Raw genomic sequence first — 22,133 nt, 5'->3', positions numbered from 1 at the left:
TTTACATCTACAAATTGATTCGAAATTAAAATGTTCGATCAAAATATTGCATTTTATGTTATATACTGACGAATTAAACATACGACGCAAGGTAAAGGGATATGCTGGTTAATGAAGACTATTGGTAAGTTTCATCGTCGCTATTATGAAACCATTTTATAATATTCCATTACCGTGAGCAACATTGATGTCAACATTTTGATAAAGCTTAGTGATGCGTCTTGTGATTTACATGTGACTACCCCAGCTCACATTTTCATGACTTGGCAATACTTTTGGATTCGATCGAAGATTTACATAGTGGGTATCGTCGATGAAGCAAAAGGCCTGGACTTAATGCGAGAAACTGTCCTTTGTTTCCTCGATTTTAAGTTTGAATTATGGTTTTGATAGCACTTTGTGATTCTCTTCAATAATAAAAAAAACCTTCGTAATTCATAATATATATGTGGTCTAAAATTTTGATCATATTTAGGAGGCAATGGTACTTAAATGAAGTAATACTAAGGGACATAACTCTGGCGTATTCATATAAAGTTGGTAAATGACTACCACAACCTTAGGCAGGCGTTTGTTGCTGCCTAATGAACATCGAATAAAGGGAGATAACTCTTGTACTTAAATGGCGATTATGGTTCAAACTTTATTATTGAATGATTTTTTTTATCTATCAAATAAATATTGATGATATTTTATGATGCTGATTCGCGGAGTCATCAAGCTCCTTGCCAGAGCTGTCTCATCTAATGTTACCAAATTAACAAAATCTAATATACGACATACGATATGCTTTATAACATATGTTTATTCAACAAACAAATAGGCTTCCAAATAGAATAAATTCAACATTTTCGACCAGTTAGCAACATCATATTATAAAATAGAAAAAAAATCATGATTAGATTTATCAGAATCGTGAAAGTTCTGGGATTTTGCCAGAAATATAACAAGTGGAGAAAACAATATAGAAATAAGTGATATGATATATATATAAGATATTTCAGCTTAGTTTAGGTCCATTAAGGTGGCGGTATTAATATAAAAATTCCCATGTTTTATTTTGATCATTCGATAAACAAATAACTTTAAAAGGTATGGCCGCGGAAGCATATTATTGACAATATCGAGAATCGAGTAAAAGGTCATCCGTTTTAATGTTTTAAAACTGGAAAGAAATATCAACAAAATGATCCCATCACCTGGAACTCTTTTTTTAAAGGAACTGATGCTGCCTTGTAGACTGAATATTATCAAATTATTGTGTTTCCGTGTTTATAAGTAGTTCTAAAACTGACCTATATTTGACTTGTTTCGACAGTTAGCAGCTTTGACCTTTTTTAAATCTTACTGGAAAGTAAATCTGGTTGACTACGTATGGCAGATTATACGATAAAACCAACTTAAAATACAGATAAAGGTCTTAAAAAGATAAAAAAAAAAAAACAGAAAATATATTAAACGATATGATATGCTGAAACAAATGTCCTTCCTTTTTAAATTTGTCGAGATTAATTAAAATGGTAATGGGATAGCTAGTTGATAAATGTATATAAATTTTATTTTCATCTGAGTATAAGAACGAATGGGGCTTCGATATATGATTATAATATGTAACAATTTGATTAAAAAAAACATTGTAGTGCTGATCTGATTATAGTTTGTATTCGTTATTGAACCACAATCATTTCCTGGTTGAACGATATGCCAGATATCAACTATTTTCTGTATTGCTGGTCCACACCAGCATGCTTTGTCTAGACAGGTTTCCAATTGAAACATATTGATGACTTATGTTGAAGAGCATGCGGTTTCTTCGTTATTTGGAAGGTTCAAATCATCGTATGTTTTGTTTACAATTCCTCCTGTAATTAAAGAAACAAAAAAAACAATATTACAAATTACAATAATACTTTAAAGTGTTTATCATTTATTTTCTATGTTAAATGCCACATATAATTGTACTAACGCCGAAAACTTTGAAAACAAAGATAAATGACATATACGACGTCTAACATAACGCATACGACATCTGACACCAGACAGATTTTCTTTCTATCAAAGAAAACACGTAAAATTTAATTAATACATTGATTGAACAGTATGATTTAATGTAAACAAATGTATACTAATACCGTCTAGTGTGTACAAATCCTGCCTCTTCTGACAACATTTTCGCCTATGTAAAAAAAAAGAAATATTTCAGTCGGTTATGTTACATCGAAAACATCAAGATTCGGTCAGTATAATGTGTTCAATACATGTATTATGTGATCCTTTTCAGATTCCTAAATGAAATGCATTAATTTAACGTAAATATATAGAGATTGTAAACTAAAACAACACAGGATGCAGTTTCTCGTTACACCCGATTGATGTTGGACATTGGTTAGGGTTATAGTCAGGGTGCACAATTATTACCCCGATTGTTTTACAGCTATATGTATGTTTGATACAAAATACATAACAATTTTGTAAGTCGCGTATCTTTTTCGGTTCAGTATATTTACAATCAGTCAGAACCCGATCCCAGTTTTACAAAACTTCACCTATAGCTTAATATGCACTACCTTCAAAATAATGCCTTAAGTATTAGTGAAAAGCTTAAACAGTTTTATAAACTGTGTCCAGATTTCAATTTAGGTATATATAAACTAGATATTGATTAAAGAAACTTGTTTAATCTGAAACAGTTCCTCAATGTCCCGTATTCATGAACATATTTTTGTGCTAAACCATTGATTCTGATTCAAATTAACTTGCTTGTAACTCGCTTTCTTCATATGACAAGGTAAAAAAGATCAAGCACAAATATTCAAGAAAGTGTTTGGGTTGAAGACTGTCAAAACATCTTTCACGTCATTGACAGCATGTATATTTTATTTATTTATCACCAGAATAAAAAAAATAGTCTAAGTATGAGAATGGTTTTCATGGATACGAGCCTAGAAAATATCGTCGTTAAATTGAATATATTGAATCTTTTAATTAAAACGAAATGAATGTTTCCAGATGGTGTTCGCCTACTTGATGCTCTGTTCTATATGGATTTGTGACTTTTTACTTCTTACCAGAATACAGACTTCTATATATTTAACTAATGGTCTCGTCCACATAGCCTTTCAAGTTACGACTATTTTACAGTGATGTCTCACCTGACAATCAACATCATCGTAATGGCGTTGCCTGTCATTGACAGCAAAATACCAAACAAAACGCAAAGTAGGATTGCAGTGTCCAGATCCTGATTATTTGGACACACATGGACAGAGTCGTGAATGGCTGTGAGCAGATCCTGACTATTTGGACAAGCATGCACTGCGTCTTCAGCTTCAATGATAGAGGTGATTTGGGTTACTTTTAAATCTTCATAACGGTAATGTACTATGGAATATACTTAATACTCAAATCAAAATATAGTTGGTATTACATGTTTTTAAGATATAGGACTTATAAGACGTTATGGCTTAATCATTTGAAAAACAATGAAAAATAATATTATTTCTGATTGAAATGCCAAGTTTTTGTTTTAATTTTCTTCAGAATGTACGAAGTAGAAACCCAGTTAAAATTAGAACATAAACCTTAGAAAATCCTTGCAACAGTGACAAATCTATAACATTCCTACCACATACGCTTAGATTCATCACAATTTAAAATAACTATTGTCACCTCAAGGTACGCCATGGAAAGAATGATTTGTGTTCTGTAGAAAATCAATATATTTGAAATGACAATCGACCGAATTTCACTATCTGAATGATTCGCTACCTTTATCACAAGCATCCCCTTTCCATCCGTCAAGACAACCAGCCGCTATTTTGTCACATGTTCCAGTCACGTGATGACATCCGGGGAATCTACAGTGACATTTCTTGCTGCACCGCGTACCGAAGGAACCTGCTGGGCAAGCTTTTAAAGCAGAGGAAACATTGACTTATTTTTATAACTGGGTAGATTCATACAAGCGACATTGTAAGTATAAAGGTTGCTGCATATGTTAAGTAAGAGTTGTAAGAGAATAAAACAGGAAGACATAAATTGATATGTATAAAGTACAAAATCATTCGTTAAATTAAAGAGACAAGACCGTGATATAATATTTAGTTACTTACCTCCATCACAAGATTCGCCCGTCCAACCGCCCTGACAAAGTACTTCCTTTCGGTAACAGGTACCGTTAACGTGGTCACATCCGGGGTACAAACAGTGACACATGTTGTTACAGTTTTCACCAAACGTTCCAGTATCACATACTGTTTAAAAAAAACGAGTTAATTTTCATATAATGATATGCTTATCTTCATTCAAGCAAAAAAACAATTCAATCTGATATGCTAAATGTAAATAGTTTGGATTTACATTGAATTACATATTGTATAATAAATATATTTCCAAATTGTGCGTGTTTACCGTGAGTATGGATTTGTTCAAAGAAAACAATGGTATTGGATGAAGGATATATTTTTTTAAGTTAAACTATGTGATATAATATAAAGTGCCTGCCTTTAGACTTATTACTTGTCCAAACGTTTATCCTGCTTCCCAAAAAAATGTATGAGATTAGTATTGATCTACGGAGAGCATCGGTAAGTCAAATATCCATACTTGTTGCAGTCATTTATTCTGTGAACCATTATTTTACATAATTTTTCAAGCATTGCATTACAAATTATTCAGCTCCCAATATTTCTGAACAAATGTTCTCTTAAAAAACAGTTCAGCTTCCAGCGACCTTGGGGAAGCCTTCAGTCACTGTCCTTAATTTGTTCGAAAACGGAAGGAAACGAAATGATATATTTCAAATTTGAAGTATACTACAGATAATTTATATCAAGAAACTCTTATATATCTTGGAAGAAAACATTGGCTAACATAACTTTATTTCCGTTGTTTGTCTTCCCTATGCAGCATTTTGGTTTCACATCAACACAAATAAATTGTATTGTTTAGAACAACTGTGTAAAGTTAAATGGAAGTTCAATAGTCGTAATGTACTCCTCATTTGTCAGAATAGTTCGTAGACAAACAATAATTTGGAGAGGAATAAATACGGTAGGACTTTTAAAGAATCAAAAAGACACCGCGCACTCAAGTGAAGTGGGTACTTTCGGATGAAAATTATTCACAAACCATTGAACATGTTGAACTCACTTTGATCACATGCTGCCCCTCTCCATCCCGGCATACATCCGGGTTTCAAGCATGTGCCTGTCACGTGATCACAGTCCCCAACATCACAATAACAGTGTTGAGAACATGTCTTTCCGAATTTTCCAAACTCACATTCATCAGATGATGTCTCGTTAACTATTGATTGAAAGAAATCATGTTGATATACCGTTAATAACTTTGAGTGTTCCCTTTACCTTGAAAATTACATAACGTTAACTGGGTTACAATCTTGTATCTTACAATGACACCCATGGACACAAGCTTCGCCAAATTTACCAGCATGACAAAAGGTTTTATCTGTATAAACATGCATTTATTTCATTGGTCTGCTGCAGGTATGGAAGCAAAACATTTTAGAAAGTTCATATGACACGGAGAATTATGTGAACACTTACTTGCTTATTTATCAGACATTTTTGTACATACATATATATCGACAAGTTACCAACTTTTGTTAACACAGACAGACCTTCTTGGCATACTCCTTTAATATATGTAGGATTAAAACAGACTGCCCTGCTAGGCATACTCATTTAATATATGTGGGATTGAAACAGACTGACCTGCTTGGCATACACCTTTAATATATGTGGGATTGAAACAGACTGACCTGCTAGGCATTCTCCTTTAATATATGTAGGATTAAAACAGACTGCCCTGCTAGGCATACTCCTTTAATATATGTGGGATTTAAATATCTGACCTGCGCATCATAAAAAAATAAGTGGTCATTTTCAGATAATATATACAGGATACCTGAACAATAAACGCAGTTATCATTTTATCGAGGGAAAAGTCAAGAACTTAACGTACTTTCTGATTTTATGTCACAGGAGTCTCCACTCCAACCCTGTTCACATCCGGGTTCGTAGCAGGAACCATTGAAAGGATTACATCCCGTTACCAGACAATGACACGTTTGGTTACAGTCCTCCCCGAACGTTCCTGGACCACAGGCTGTGATAATGATAATGACATTTATATCCACCTTAACTTAACACATTACATTAGGCAATTGTGATTTTATTTAGGGGGTTTGACTTCTGTACTATTCATTCAAAAAATCTGATGAGCTTTGGAACACTTAATTTTCTATTTAATACATTTATTTTATTTTAAGATGAACAAGACTGTAAAGAATATGTGAAGTTTCCAAATCACCCGAATCATATATCCAGAAAAAAATACTTTTAAAGTAACAAACAGGAAGCGGCACAAAACAACCGTTGCCGTACACAGCTACAATACACCGCGTACTCAAGAAGAGTGGGTACTTTCTGATGAAAATTACTTACAAACCATTGAACATGTTGAACTCACTTTGATCACATGCTGCCCCTCTCCATCCCGGCATACATCCGGGTTTCAAGCATGTGCCTGTCACGTGATCACAGTCCCCAACATCACAATAACAGTGTTGGGAACATGTCTTTCCGAATTTTCCAAACTCACATTCATCAGATGATGTCTCGTTAACTATTGATTAAAAGCAATCAATATAAGTTGCTTTCTCTCATATTTATTTAGTTAATCTTGGTATAATAATGATATACCGTTAATAGCTTTGAGTGTTCCCTTTACCGTGACAATAACATAACGTCGTTAACTGTCCCCCTGTACATGTCCAAATGTACAGGGGGGCAAAACACGCAAAACTTTTGGGACACAATTAAACCTTTTATACCCAACAAAGGAAATCAAAAACAAATTGACATCGTCCTAGATGAAGAGAAAATAGTTAATGAGCAAACAGAAGTAGCAGAATTTTTTAACAACTTTTTTGTTAACGTAGCAAAAGAAATAGGTACAAACAGCATCGACATAAACAATACCCACCCTAGTTTACAAAAAATCACAGAAAACCAGAAACACAACACTCAAATGAGTCAATTCAAATTTAAACCAGTAGACGAACAATTCATACATAAACAATTTAACAAAATAAACCCTAAGAAAGCAACGGGCTACGATAACATATCGCCTAAATTATTACGTTTAGCACAACCCGCCATCACTAAACCAGTCACTACACTTGTCAATACCGCCCTATCCACCTCCACCTTTCCAGACAACCTAAAATCAGCACAAGTCAGACCAATACACAAGAAAAACAGTACACTTGACAAAGGCAACTACAGACCCGTCAGCATTCTCCCGGCACTTTCCAAGATTTTTGAGAGATCCATACATTCCCAACTCAGTGACTTCTTTGATGACGTTTTTCACCCTTATCTCTCTGCATTTAGAGCAGGATATGGGTGTCAAACGGCATTACTGAGAGTCATCGAGGACTGGAAGATGGCACTAGACCAAAATCAGTATGTAGCCTGCATACTGATGGATCTCTCAAAGGCCTTTGACTGTTTGCCCCACAACCTTCTTCTTCTCAAACTCCAAAATTATGGTTTAGATCAGTCGGCAACAAATTTACTTTCGGACTATTTAAGTAATAGAAAACAATGCGTCAAACTTGACAAAACCACTAGCACATTTCAAAACTTAAACAATGGGGTACCCCAAGGATCAATTTTAGGCCCTATTCTTTTCAATATTTTTATCAACGACATATACCATTTCATAGAACATAGCAGCCTGTACAACTATGCCGACGACAACACACTTAGCAAAGCACATTCCTCACTAGACATAGTCAAATCTTCACTACAGACAGACAGCGACGCACTAATACACTGGTTGGCAGACAACCACATGCAGGCAAATCCAGACAAATTCCAGGCAATGGCTATAGGCAAAAAAACACAACAAGAAAATATCACATTTAGTTTAGGACAGAACAATTTGATTAACTACGAACCAGAAGTGAAATTGCTAGGTGTCACCTTAGATTTCCAACTAAACTTTCATACACACATCTCAAACACTTGTAAAAAAGCATCTAGACAATTAAACGTACTAAAACGAATAGGCAGACACTTAAACAGACTAGGCAAACTCACAATATATCACTCATTCATCCTCTCAAACTTTAACTTCTGTCCCCTAACATGGCATTTCTGTGGCGAAACAAACACAAAAAAAATGGAAAAATACATGAAAGGGCACTCAGATTCATATACGACGACCACACATGTACATACGAAGTTTTATTGGCCCGCTCAAAATTACCATCCCTCAAAATTAGACGCCTCAGAAATTTTGCAATCGAAGTATACAAAATTACAAACAAACAAACACCCACATACCTGCATGACCTCATCAGTACCACACAAAAGCCATACTCCTTTAGATACCACAACACAGCAGACATTCCACAAGTAAGAACAACCAAACTTGGCAAACACTCTTTTCGATCTGAAGCACCAAAAATATGGAATTCTCTGCCAGACCACTTTCGAACAGCAACAACACTTTCGCAATTCAAAACACTTATAAACAGCTGGTACGGACCACAATATAAATGTGTCACATGCAAACAATCTACGTAATATACCACACAACAACATAGCATCACTTATTACTCTCATACAAGAACACAAGGTTTTTAAATATGCTTTTACACCCCATGTTTTTAGACTGATATCTGCTATTTTAAACAGCTACTTGTGTACATGTGCCTTTAAGAAATGATAGTGCTAACCTAGCTGAAAATGAAATGTGATGTATGAGTAAAGTATTGACTTTGTAACTGTTTTATTATGCAATGTATATGTCCTGTATGTTAGTCGGTTTTAATAGCTCCTTAGAGCTAATGTTGTATTGTTATACCATGTACCGACTATAAATAAAACGTTTGACTTTGACTTTGACTTCGGGTAACAACCTTGTATCTTACAATGACACCCATGGACGCAAGCTTCGCCAAATTTACCAGCATGACAAAAGGTTTTATCTGTATAAACATGCATTTATTTCATTGGTCTGCTGCCGGTATGGAAGCAAAACATTTTAGAAAGTTCATATGACACGGAGAATTATGTGAACACTTACTTGCTTATTTATCATACATTTTTGTACATACATATATATCGACAAGTTACCAACTTTTGTTAAAACAGACAGACCTGCTTGGCATACTCCTTTAATATATGTGGGATTAAAACAGACTGACCTGCCTTTAATATATGTGGGATTTAAATATTTGTCCTGAGCATCATAATAAAATAAGTGGTCATTTTCAGATAATGTATAAAGGATGTCTGAACAATAAACGCAGTTATCATTTTATCGGGGAAAAAGTCAAGAACTTAACGTACTTTCTGATTTTACGTCACATGAGTCTCCACTCCAACCCTGTTCACATCCGGGTTCGTAGCAGGAACCAATGAAAGGATTACATCCCGTTACCAGACAATGACACGTTTGGTTACAGTCCTCCCCGAACGTTCCTGGACCACAGGCTGTGATAATGATAATGACATTTATATCCACCTTCACTTAACACATTACAGTAGGCAATTGTGATTTTATTTAGGGGGTTTGGCTTCTGTTTTACATGTACTATTCATTCAACAAATCTGATGAGCTTTGGAACACTTAATTTTTTATTTAATACATTTATTTTATTTTAAGATGAACAAGGCTGTAAAGAATATGTGAAGTTTTCCAAATCACCCGAATCATATTTCCAGAAAAAATACTTTTAACGTAACAAACAGGAAGCGGCACAAAACAACCGTTGCCGTACACAGCTACAATACAGCGCGTACTCAAGTAGAGTGGGTACTTTCTGATGAAAATTACTCACAAACCATTGAACATGTTGAACTCACTTTGATCACATGCTGCCCCTCTCCATCCCGGCATACATCCGGGTTTCAAGCATGTGCCTGTCACGTGATCACAGTCCCCAACATCACAATAACAGTGTTGGGAACATGTCTTTCCGAATTTTCCAAACTCACATTCATCAGATGATGTCTCGTTAACTATTGATTAAAAGCAATCATTATAAGTTGCTTTCTCTCATATTTATTTAGTTAATCTTGGTATAATAATGATATACCGTTAATAGCTTTGAGTGTTCCCTTTACCGTGACAATAACATAACGTCGTTAACTGTCCCCCTGTACATGTCCAAATGTACAGGGGGGCAAAACACGCAAAACTTTTGGGACACAATTAAACCTTTTATAACCAACAAAGGAAATCAAAAACAAATTGACATCGTCCTAGATGAAGAGAAAATAGTTAATGAGCAAACAGAAGTAGCAGAAATTTTTAACAACTTTTTTGTTAACGTAGCAAAAGAAATAGGTACAAACAGCATCGACATAAACAATACCCACCCTAGTTTACAAAAAATCACAGAAAACCAGAAACACAACACTCAAATGAGTCAATTCAAATTTAAACCAGTAGACGAACAATTCATACATAAACAATTTAACAAAATAAACCCTAAGAAAGCAACGGGCTACGATAACATATCGCCTAAATTATTACGTTTAGCACAACCCGCCATCACTAAACCAGTCACTACACTTGTCAATACCGCCCTATCCACCTCCACCTTTCCAGACAACCTAAAATCAGCACAAGTCAGACCAATACACAAGAAAAACAGTACACTTGACAAAGGCAACTACAGACCCGTCAGCATTCTCCCGGCACTTTCCAAGATTTTTGAGAGATCCATACATTCCCAACTCAGTGACTTCTTTGATGACGTTTTTCACCCTTATCTCTCTGCATTTAGAGCAGGATATGGGTGTCAACGGCATTACTGAGAGTCATCGAGGACTGGAAGATGGCACTAGACCAAAATCAGTATGTAGCCTGCATACTGATGGATCTCTCAAAGGCCTTTGACTGTTTGCCCCACAACCTTCTTCTTCTCAAACTCCAAAATCATGGTTTAGATCAGTCGGCAACAAATTTACTTTCGGACTATTTAAGTAATAGAAAACAATGCGTCAAACTTGGCAAAACCACTAGCACATTTCAAAATTTAAACAATGGGGTAACCCAAGGATCAATTTTAGGCCCTATTCTTTTCAACATTTTTATCAACGACATATACCATTTCACATAGAACATAGCAGCCTGTACAACTATGCCGACGACAACACACTCAGCAAAGCACACTCCTCACTAGACATAGTCAAATCTTCACTACAGACAGACAGCGACGCACTAATACACTGGTTCGCAGACAACCACATGCAGGCAAATCCAGACAAATTCCAGGCAATGGCTATAGGCAAAAAAACACAACAAGAAAATATCACATTTAGTTTAGGACAGAACAATTTGATTAACTGCGAACCAGAAGTGAAATTGCTAGGTGTCACCATAGATTTCCAACTAAACTTTCATACACACATCTCAAACACTTGTAAAAAAGCATCTAGACAATTAAACGTACTAAAACGAATAGGCAGACACTTAAACAGACTAGGCAAACTCACTATATATCACTCATTCATCCTCTCAAACTTTAACTTCTGTCCCCTCACATGGCATTTCTGTGGCGAAACAAACACAAAAAAAATGGAAAAAATACAGGAAAGGGCACTCAGATTCATATACGACGACCACACATGTACATACAAAGTTTTATTGGCCCGCTCAAAATTACCATCCCTCAAAATTAGACGCCTCAGAAATTTTGCAATCGAAGTATACAAAATTACAAACAAACAAACACCCACATACCTGCATGACCTCATCAGTACCACACAAAAGCCATACTCCTTTAGATACCACAACACAGCAGACATACCACAAGTAAGAACAACCAAATTTGGCAAACACTCTTTTCGATCTGAAGCACCAAAAATATGGAATTATCTGCCAGACCACTTTCGAACAGCAACAACACTTACGCAATTCAAAACACTTATAAACAGCTGGTACGGACCACAATCTGACCTGCTAGGCATACTCCTTTAATATATGTGGGATTAAAACAGACTGACCTGCTAGGCATACTCCTTTAATATATGTGGGATTTAAATATTTGACCTGAGCATCATAATAAAATAAGTGGTCATTTTCAGATAATATATACAGGATACCTGAACAATAAACGCAGTTATCATTTTATCGAGGGAAAAGTCAAGAACTTAACGTACTTTCTGATTTTATGTCACATGAGTCTCCACTCCAACCCTGCTCACATCCGGGTTCGTAGCAGGAACCAATGAAAGGATTACATCCCGTTACCAGACAATGACACGTTTGGTTACAGTCCTCCCCGAACGTTCCTGGACCACAGGCTGTGATAATGATAATGACATTTATATCCACCTTCACTTAACACATAACATTAGACAATTGTGATTTTATTTAGGGGGTTTGGCTTCTATTTTACATGTAATATTCATTGAACAAATCTGATAAACTTTGGAACACTAAATTTCATTTAATAAATTCAATTTATTTTATTTTAGGGTGAACTCGAATGTAAATAATATGTGAAGTTTTCCAAATCAACCGAATTATATATCCAGAAAAAAACTATGTCAGGAGGATCATGCAAAGGAATTATCAACTTTGGGACCAAAAGGTCCAGATGACAACAACAAAATCTACAATATCGGATCAAGTGGTCTATTTTTGTAATAATTCGGGCCTAGCAGTTAAAACTGAAAACAAAACAAGCTACACTACCATGAAGTCACAACATTACCTTCACTACATGTGATACCATGCCATCCTCTGCTACATCCGGGTGTTTTACAAATTCCTGTCACATGACTACACCCGGAAGTCTCACAGTGACATTCATTGCTGCACTTTCCCCCGAATGTCCCAGGTGCACACTCTAAAAAAGTATACAAATATATATCTAAACGTATCATAATAATACATCCCGGTTTGTTTTAGTCACATATCATAAAGGCAGGGTAAGAAAACCTGGCATAATTTAAATACAGTCCTTTATTCGAAAAGCTTGCGACAAAAGATTTAATTATTCTTCCTTTTTTCCTGATACTTCCATGACAGTATCACAAATAATGGCCTTCAAAGCTTAATTTCTTTAGTTTGAAACTGACTATTTGCGCTACTTACCTCGATTACAACTGTCACCTCGGTAACCCGGAAGACAGGTCGGCTTGTCGCAGTATCCCGTTATGTGGTGGCATCCCGACTCTCGACATTGACACACCTGACTACAGTTAGCGCCAAATAGGTGTGGTCCACATTCTGCAATAGGTAAGTGGGTAATTGACAAGTTCAAAAATTCCTTACTTACATTTTATCCTTGCACGAACAAAGATTATAAAAAAAATATTGATAAGAATGATTTGGAAAACATGGAAGATTTTGATTATTTTATTCTCTATAAATTCGGATAAAGTAAAACTGATCATGCTGCTGGTTTTTCATCCATGTATACACCTGTTTATGATATATCTATACACTGTATGTAAATAAAGAGTTTATAATATATAGAAAAATAATTACGCAATACAATACTGATTTCCGCATTAACATAACAGTACAATATATTTTAATCGGGACCCTGTTAATAAATTAACTACATATGTGAAAGGTGTATAAATGTAATAGTTTAATTTTTACATTAAGAGGTTTGCTATAAAGGGCGATTAGTCTTACATACTTTACAGGTATAAGGTTATACAAATGTATATCTAATCCAAATCTACTCACTTGTATCACACCGCATACCCTTCCATCCCGGCAGACATTCCGGAGTGTCACAAATCCCAGATGTGACATTACACCCTTGTTTACAGTAACAAGGGAATTCACATTTCTCACCGTAAAATTTGGATCGACACCCTGTAAAAATATAATCATTCCACTCCATGTAAAAATATAATCATAATCCACACCCTGTAAAATATAGTCACAATCCACGCCCTGTAAAATAAAGTCACAATCTACACCCTGTAAAATATAGTCACAATCCACACCCTGTAAAATATAGTCACAATCCACACCTTGTAAAATATAGTCACAATCCACGCCCTGTAAAATATAGTCACAATACACACCCTGTAAAATATAGTCACAATCCACACCCTGTAAAATATATTCGAAAGCCACACCATGTAAAATATAGTCAAAATCTTCATTCTGTAAAATATAGTCTAAAACCACACCCTGTAAAATATTGTGTAAATCCACATCTTAAGAATTTATATTAACAACCCACACCTTGTAAATCTTTAGTACATTGAGACCCAAGAAAAATCTCTATGGAGAACAAGATTATTTTTTGATACATACTAATGAATATATGTTATTGAATGACAGAACATTCGATTATGTTGTCAACGTTTCGGTGGGTTTATGATGTCATTTCCTGTTTGTTTTGCTGCTTTCCCGGTTCATGTTTGTTACAGCATTTATGATGAATTGTTAAAGCAAAATCATATTAAAATGTAACAATTTGTTTTCTTCAGATAAACAAGTTGCAATTGATTTCAGGATTCTTTCTGACTCATACACGCTGCCGTATCTTAGGAAGATCAGACAAAGCCCGCTGATAAATCACAACGTAAACGTTAGGTCTTTAATGACTCTTGTCCCACTGCGCCGTGTTTTTTCTGTATTCATCAACCTCTCCGTAACTCCCGTTTGGATATAATATGTAGCATAGTTGGACCACAGCACTTTTGTTGACCAAGTAGCTCAATCGGTTAGCGTGATATTGCATCAACCTGAAGTCCAGGTTTTGAATTCCTCTCAGAACTAATTAAGTAAAGCTCTAGTCATGCCAGACTCCGAGTCAAACACTAAGTGACATTATTTGGCAGTGGTACGGAGATCTTTGAACTACATGTAGTCTTGGTTACGCATGCATAATATTTTTCCACACAGACATGCAATAGTTCATACTAGTACGAATCTTGCATGACCATATAGACTACTTGTAAATACATACCATAAACGTCGATTTCACATATCTCAACGAAAGCGTAAGAGTCGCTGTGAATGACCACCATAACGTAACGTCCATCTAGCTCACACGTCTTGTTCTGTATGACATCAGGAACGACGTCGGGGTTGTTGTCATGGTAACACAACTTTCCGTTAGTCCACGAGGACGAATTTGAAACGTATAAAAAGTAGCCTTTTTGTCTGCCAGCTAAAATGACATTTAATTAAGCAAAACATCATTAATAACGTATCACATTAAACAGTTGATGATAATGAAAAAAAGTTTTGGTAGATCTACCTGCCAACAGTTCAAGTTGTCCATCAAGTTAAAATATTTCACGAAATGGAAATAGAAAGCTTTTTCTAAATTGATGGTCAGATTTTGAAACGCTTACATTTATTGTAATATGAACGAAACACATTCACGTGATTGCACCGAATACATTTTGTAATAGATACAGTATGTCAACCACTAGTCCGAATTATTCTAACGTTTTATCGACTTTTTTTATATCGGTCTCATCGACGACAGACCGATATAAAAAAAGTCGATAAAACATCAGAATAATTCGGACTAGTCAACCACGTGCCCTCTGTCCTTTTAATTTCCCTATCACACGTTGCGACAGGCTGTTAGTTTACTATAAGTGCCTCTCGTTTCAAATAGACTATCTTTGGAAATACTAGCTACGGCATCACCTTTGCTTTTCATAGGTGAAAACAATAAAAAGTTCTATTATATTATTATTTACAAAGACAACAAAATGTCAAGAATAAATCAAACGTCCTTCCTGACAATACATTGTATAGACATACATGAGGTATAGGCCATGCAAATCGATCTGCGTTCTTATCATTTCAAACTCTATTTCAACAAGAAGCAGGTAATCAAAGGGAGACGAGAGTATTTATATGAAATAAAATATTTACTGACTTCCTTCCCGGAACTGAATATCGATGTTGATGATCCTGGACACGTGACCGATGTCGCCCATCCACCAAGCAGTGGATATCTGAGAATTGGCGGACACAAAACAGTGAGTCAGTGGGTTTGACCCGTATAGTCCGTCCACCGCCTTAGGCGAGAAGTAGGGATCATGGGCTTGACTTGAACTCGTCACCATTCCCGATTTCAGGTTTACTGCAATGTTGATAACAGAAAATGTCTTCAACAATAATCGTTAATGTTAAATGCATTCACTTAAATTAAAAAAAGTAGACAAGAATATATTTTCCATGATTGAGGATTATGGGTTCTTTGTAAAAGAACGCTTCAATTACAAAAAAATGTATAAACTACAAAGAATGTTGTCAATATAACTATTGTAAAATGTTTACCTCTTGTTAGGACATATAACTATTTTTATGTGAACAAAAAAGGAATTATTGCATTAATGATAGTGCTATACGTGTACTACTGTCTAATGATGCTTATCCTTTTATATGAAAAAGTTTAAGATAAATTATAATATTATTCAATTTCTCTTTTCTTTGCTACAGTACTTTTACATTTTGAATTGTGAGTTTTGTCGATTTCTACTTGGAGTTATCTCCCATTTGAAAATACTATATACTGTGTCTATATTTTAATTGTGACAATATTTAAGGCTTCGCTGATATTGTTCTTCTTTGGTCTCTTTATAAAAATAACTATTTTGGTTATATGTAATAGAAAATATTGCCTTTATGCAGCAATTTCAATAATATTCCTAGTAACTGGTAAACTACGTATCTTGGATCGAGAGACGGGGTCATCTTTCATAGCTGTATAGTTTATCAATCTATCATATATATTTCCAACTTTGAAACAATTGGTATATCGGGATGAATTTGAATACAAAAAGATTAATATCTCCTCAATCACTGGCTGGATAGTAAATGACATAGACTAGTGGTACCAGTACTGACCACGCGAGAGAGGACTTTCTATGGCGGAACAAATGTGCATAGTTCACTTATAAATATTTTAAACTCAAACTGAAGATACTCAAATGTATCTCTGGTTGTGGTAAGAACAAAGTAGTATATGATTTTGGGCCGTATATATGTCTAGGAACAACATTGAATAAATTCATTTCATTTCCGGGTATGTGTGTCTGTGTCATGTTTATACAATAAAGAGACATAAATACTTACCCATGCCATCCACTAGCATAAACCACAAAACAATTAGCAGTAAAGTGTGTGTGAATGAAGTCGTCATTCTGTTATCATACACTGACCGTGCACATAACTTCGGTAAATATCCCAATGTATACCACATAACATATTCTACCTATCAAATACCAAATAACAATAGCGAGAGCGACGTAATCCAATGCACGAGTACTACGTCTACCTAAAATTAAAAACAGTTTTACCGAGTGTTCAGTATAACACAGTATATCCACACACGGTTAAGGTTTGAAGACATACACACCTTTCTAAATATAACTTACAAACAACATGGTGATTTCAATTCTATACACCCTTTACAATTGTGATTTAAATAGACTGCCGTACAACAAAAGAGCCAATGCACCATTCATAAAGGGTTGAACAAGGTCGTCATTTAGCATACATGGGTAAAACCTAAACCTTACACCTTTCCTGTTCGAAGGATCTAAACTATAAGTGTGTATGGGTATGTTAGCAGGTATTTAAACCAAAGTTCTGATCAACCTAGCCGATCGACCAAGATCATTCTGCTACACTCTCTCCTCTAGCCGCCCATAAGAAAACATTTCTGAATGTATGGTTATTTCAGATATTCTGATGGCTATTTAAATGACTATGTAATACTTAACGTAACTATGTATAACTGTATATAGGGTTATTCAAAAAAGTTCATATACGATTTATGATGTCATACTGTATACAAGGCTATTCCGTACGAGGTTATTTGTTTTAAATAGTGCAGTATACGGGGCTATTTTAGACGTTATACTGCACACAAGTTTATGTGTGGGTACTGCTCTCTACAGGAATACCATCCATTTTGTTATGTACAATTGGTTATTTAAGATATAATTTTGTTAACAGGATTGTTGTAGAAGCAGTATTGCATACAGGAATACCATATATAGTGTATATAGGGTTATCTTATTTGTATTATTGTATATTTTGCTATCTTATATGTGACACTGCGTAAATGGTTATTTGATATGACATCGTATACACGGTTATCTTTAAATTGTGTTTTTCATTAGTCAGGGAATATTAGGTTAATGGGGATACAAGGTTAGTTTTATTGGCTATACACCTGTTTGTTAAAGGAGTAATACTATGTACAAATATTACATTTTTATGCTGTTTTCGGGTTTGTATATTATGTAGCACTGTATACAGAAATAAATCATATGTAATAATGTATACATGGTTATATAATATTGTTTACAGATACTATACTGTCACCATGGTTATTTTCATGTAATACTGGATGCAAATAATAAAAATAATATACAGCATTTATATAGCGCCCTATATAATTTGTAAAATTACTCTAAGGCGCTTTACAACATATGGATAATAGTAATAGTTATAATTGTGAAAACAAACAACAAAGGCTTGCAATCACTTTCATACATTAACAAGCAAAGTGCACATAATTGCACAAATAAAAGGGTGGAATTTACATGACGTCTTTGCAAAGATTCTAAAATGCAGACGTGAAGAGGTGAGTTTTTATGTCCCTCTTGAACTTGGCCAGGGTATTTGACTTCCTAATAGCAGATGGTAAGCTATTCCACAACGTAGCCGAAACCCTCCCAAAGCATCTGTTTCCGTAGGTCACAGTACGAGATTTTGGGACACACAACAAAGATTCTGACTCCGACCGCAGTGATCTTGACGGCTGATACAGGGTAACAAGTTCCTGTAGGTACTGAGGAGCTGTTCCATTCAGTGCCTTGTATGTGTATACCAGAATTTTGTACTGCGACCTGTATCGTACAGGTAACCAGTGCAACGAATAAAGCGCAGGTGTGATGTGCTCTCTCTTTCGAGTACGAGTAACTAGCCGTGCTGCAGTGTTCTGAACCCTCTGCAGACGACTAGTTAGTTTGTCAGATATACCACAGAGCAGGGCGTTACCATAATCCAACCGAGAGGTAACAAGTGAATGCACCAAAATCTTGCATGCATCTGCAGTTAGAAACTGCCGAATACAGCCGATGTTCCTGATCTGGTAGTAACAGGATTTGGCAATAGCGTTCACTTGTTTCTCCATGTTCAGAGAACTGTCAAAGTATACCCCTAGGTTTTTAACAGCTGGAACAGTCTCAATAGTTCTGGCACCAACCTTGAGCTGGAGAGCCATTGTTTGCTGACACTTTGGAGAAAAGACGATTAGTTCCGTCTTTTCCTGATTAAGTTTAAGCATGTTGACGTTCATCATGATACTGATATCTGTCAGACAAGCTTCCAGACTTTCTGAGACTGTATTCCAACTGTCCTGTGGTTTTATGACCATGTAAATTTGTGTGTCATCAGCATAGCAATGATAGCGAAGGCTATGGCGACGACAAATCTCCCCAATCGATTTGGACTGCATACAATATTTTCGTGGTCCTTACACCGACCCTTGAGGAACCCCGAAATCTAGTACCTTGTCATGTGAGGTGGCAGATTCGATGGCAACACACTGTCGTCGTTCACTCAGGTATGACTGTATCCAGCATAGTGCGGTATCAGTCACTCCATAAGAGTGTTCCAGACGACGTTTATAAAGTATGGCATGGTCGATGACGTCAAATGCAGCTGACAAGTCCAGCATGACAAACACCGCTCTGCACTTGTTATCCAATGCAGAAGCTATATCACTTTGTCCACGTAGGAGGGCCGTCTCAGTAGAGTGTCCCATGCGGTAGGCCGATTGCATGTTGTCATGGAGACTGTTTGCATGGAGATGAACCTCTAAACGCCGGGACATAACCTTCTCCAAGATCTTCGACAGAAAAGGCAGATTTGAAACTTGAAACAAAGACACCTTATAAGACATGGCTTTTTATATGAATTACTGTACATGATTGCATGAAAGGTTATTTTTATGTACAGTATTAATGTATAAAGTGGGTTATTCAAATGTTAAAATGTATATAAGATTATCTTATAGGCAAAGCTGTATACATTGTTATATTATCTGTGATATTGTAAGCAAGGATATTTTAGATGAAATACTGCAAACAAGGTTATTTTATATGTATTGCTGTATATAGGGTTATTTGTATGTAGGCATTTTAGATGAAATACTTTGTACAAGGTTACTTTTGCGTAAGTGTTATTTTCATGGTAAGGTGAATCATCTAATTTAGTAATAAGCAAACAAGATAATACTAAATACCTAGCTGTCTTACTCAACTCACCAGCAGCATTTGTTTATATAGATAAAATATCTATCAAATAAATTGAATTGTTGCGCGGTAAAAATGACAAAGGAATTGGGAAGCAAAATTATTCTATTTATTACGGTTAGTTATGTAAGTAATCACACTCTCGTTAAAACTCGGTAAATTTGGTGTCTCTTATAACTTTCAGAAATTAACTAGCTGGATAGAGATAATTACGGTAACCAGACGTCCTTCGTCGAGGAACATTTTTATATACTACGTCTACCCACGCTACGTATTCGTGATATCTGTAACAGATGGCTAGGCAGAGCGTATCTTTCATCCGTCACAAGTGAATACACAACTGGCCATCTGATATAGCATATGTGTTTAGTCAACAAACATGTTCCCAACACTTCTTCACAGGTCAAAATATTACAATAAACGACAAAAAAATCTATAAAACAACAACATATTTGTATAAACACGTGATTGTGTTGTCAATGGGTAGCTTCCCTTCTATGCCACGGGTTCGACCTTTGAACTAACACATTGGATGTTTCTATTCCTGTTTATGCACCTGGTACAATTTGAGGACATCTGGCAAACTAATGCAACAATGTATAACGACTTATGTGATTATTCAATGGAGCGCCATGTTGATTTTATCGAGTAATTTACGTTCACCGTATCTCTCTATTTCTCTAGCAATGGCATGAAGTTATGTTCATAACACACAAGTGCAAAATATGAATTCAAAATTGTTAAACAAAATCAGAGAAATAATGAATGCAATGCAACAGGAGAGGCATTACAACACTTACAACAAACAGGTAAACATGTTTCCCAGTGGGATAAGAGTAACCTACATCATGTTATGGCACTCGTCATAGCATCTCCTGTACAAGCTAAGAACATACGTGTCACAATTGTCTAAGATATTGAATAAGTTCTTTCTTGATTATAATATAAACTCAACTATCATAGATAGAAACCTTTTCAAGTTTATATCTATCATGACGCAAGTATCCAGAAAAAAACCTCATTATAAGAACAGATTCTGTGATAGGGGATAACATGTGATATGTAAGTTCCGTAACTTTATGGAGCTGGAGTGTAGGAAAGATAGCTGTTTCGACACAATTAAAATGTGTATCCACTTGTCCGTTTGTTTCACCGATATAAACAAGCTTAGAGAACGCCAAATCCCAATGAAAGTAATTCTTGCTTATAGTCCATACAATCATTTATATCTATATATTATACAATGATGTTAAGCTTTAATGGCAAAACCATCACACGAAATGAGATAAATAATTACATGTAAAAAGTCTTTGTTTACATTATGAATTAAAATGTAGTCCTTAAAATATTAAGTTTCGGACGTATCTGACAGCAAAATAGTGTATGGCCTCAAAATATCTGACTGTACTCTAGATTTATTCTAAAAATGGTTGTAAAGAGAAATTTTCTGAAAGCCAATAATAAACTCTGGCATTTTAGAACAGTAAGCTATTGGTCAGAATGAGCAAAATACACAACGCTAGGTATTATGATTAAAATATTTGCAATAATTTTGGTAATCAGTACTCACACAACCTGATTAAAAAGCAATAAAATCAATGTATTAATCCTTTATTGTATACCATTAAAAACTGACGCATCAACCGTTTTGAAGATACTGTTAATATAATGTACAGTTTCCTGCTTGTCAATCTTGTTTCCAGTGAATATTTTGTAACCATTATAAATCATAGATATACACAATAAATCATAGTTATACACAATAAATCATAGTTATACACAATAAATTATAGTTATACACAATAAATCATAGTTATG

The 22,133-nt window shown here is 35.2% G+C and overlaps 1 protein-coding gene across 2 annotated transcripts; it reads right to left on the bottom strand.

Moving 5' to 3' along the window:
• Nucleotides 1-801: 801 nt before the first annotated feature.
• LOC110466604 (protein draper-like) lies at nucleotides 802-17,507 on the bottom strand. 2 transcript variants are annotated; one of them, XM_021523192.1, is made up of 17 exons: nucleotides 17,122-17,506; nucleotides 15,920-16,126; nucleotides 14,990-15,193; nucleotides 13,750-13,881; nucleotides 13,147-13,281; nucleotides 12,764-12,898; nucleotides 12,207-12,350; nucleotides 9,903-10,058; nucleotides 9,387-9,530; nucleotides 6,493-6,648; nucleotides 5,986-6,129; nucleotides 5,152-5,307; nucleotides 4,113-4,253; nucleotides 3,769-3,909; nucleotides 3,153-3,327; nucleotides 2,133-2,176; nucleotides 802-1,862 (listed from the first exon to the last, which is right to left on the bottom strand). In XM_021523192.1, exons 1-17 carry the CDS (start codon nucleotides 17,246-17,248, stop codon nucleotides 1,789-1,791), a joined length of 2,415 nt encoding a protein of 804 aa, XP_021378867.1. In that variant the 5' UTR covers nucleotides 17,249-17,506; the 3' UTR covers nucleotides 802-1,788. The 2 variants fall into 2 exon arrangements, with proteins under 2 accessions (XP_021378867.1, XP_021378868.1); XM_021523193.1 differs by lacking the exon at nucleotides 9,903-10,058 and having other exon boundaries at nucleotides 17,122-17,507.
• Between the last annotated feature and the right edge of the window lie 4,626 nt (nucleotides 17,508-22,133).

The sequence above is a fragment of the Mizuhopecten yessoensis genome, unplaced genomic scaffold, assembly GCF_002113885.1.
Source record: "Mizuhopecten yessoensis strain PY_sf001 unplaced genomic scaffold, ASM211388v2 scaffold11139, whole genome shotgun sequence".
Lineage (NCBI taxonomy): Eukaryota > Metazoa > Mollusca > Bivalvia > Pectinida > Pectinidae > Mizuhopecten > Mizuhopecten yessoensis.
Note: the sequence above shows the minus strand (reverse complement) of the source record. Positions and strands in the feature narration are given on the sequence as shown.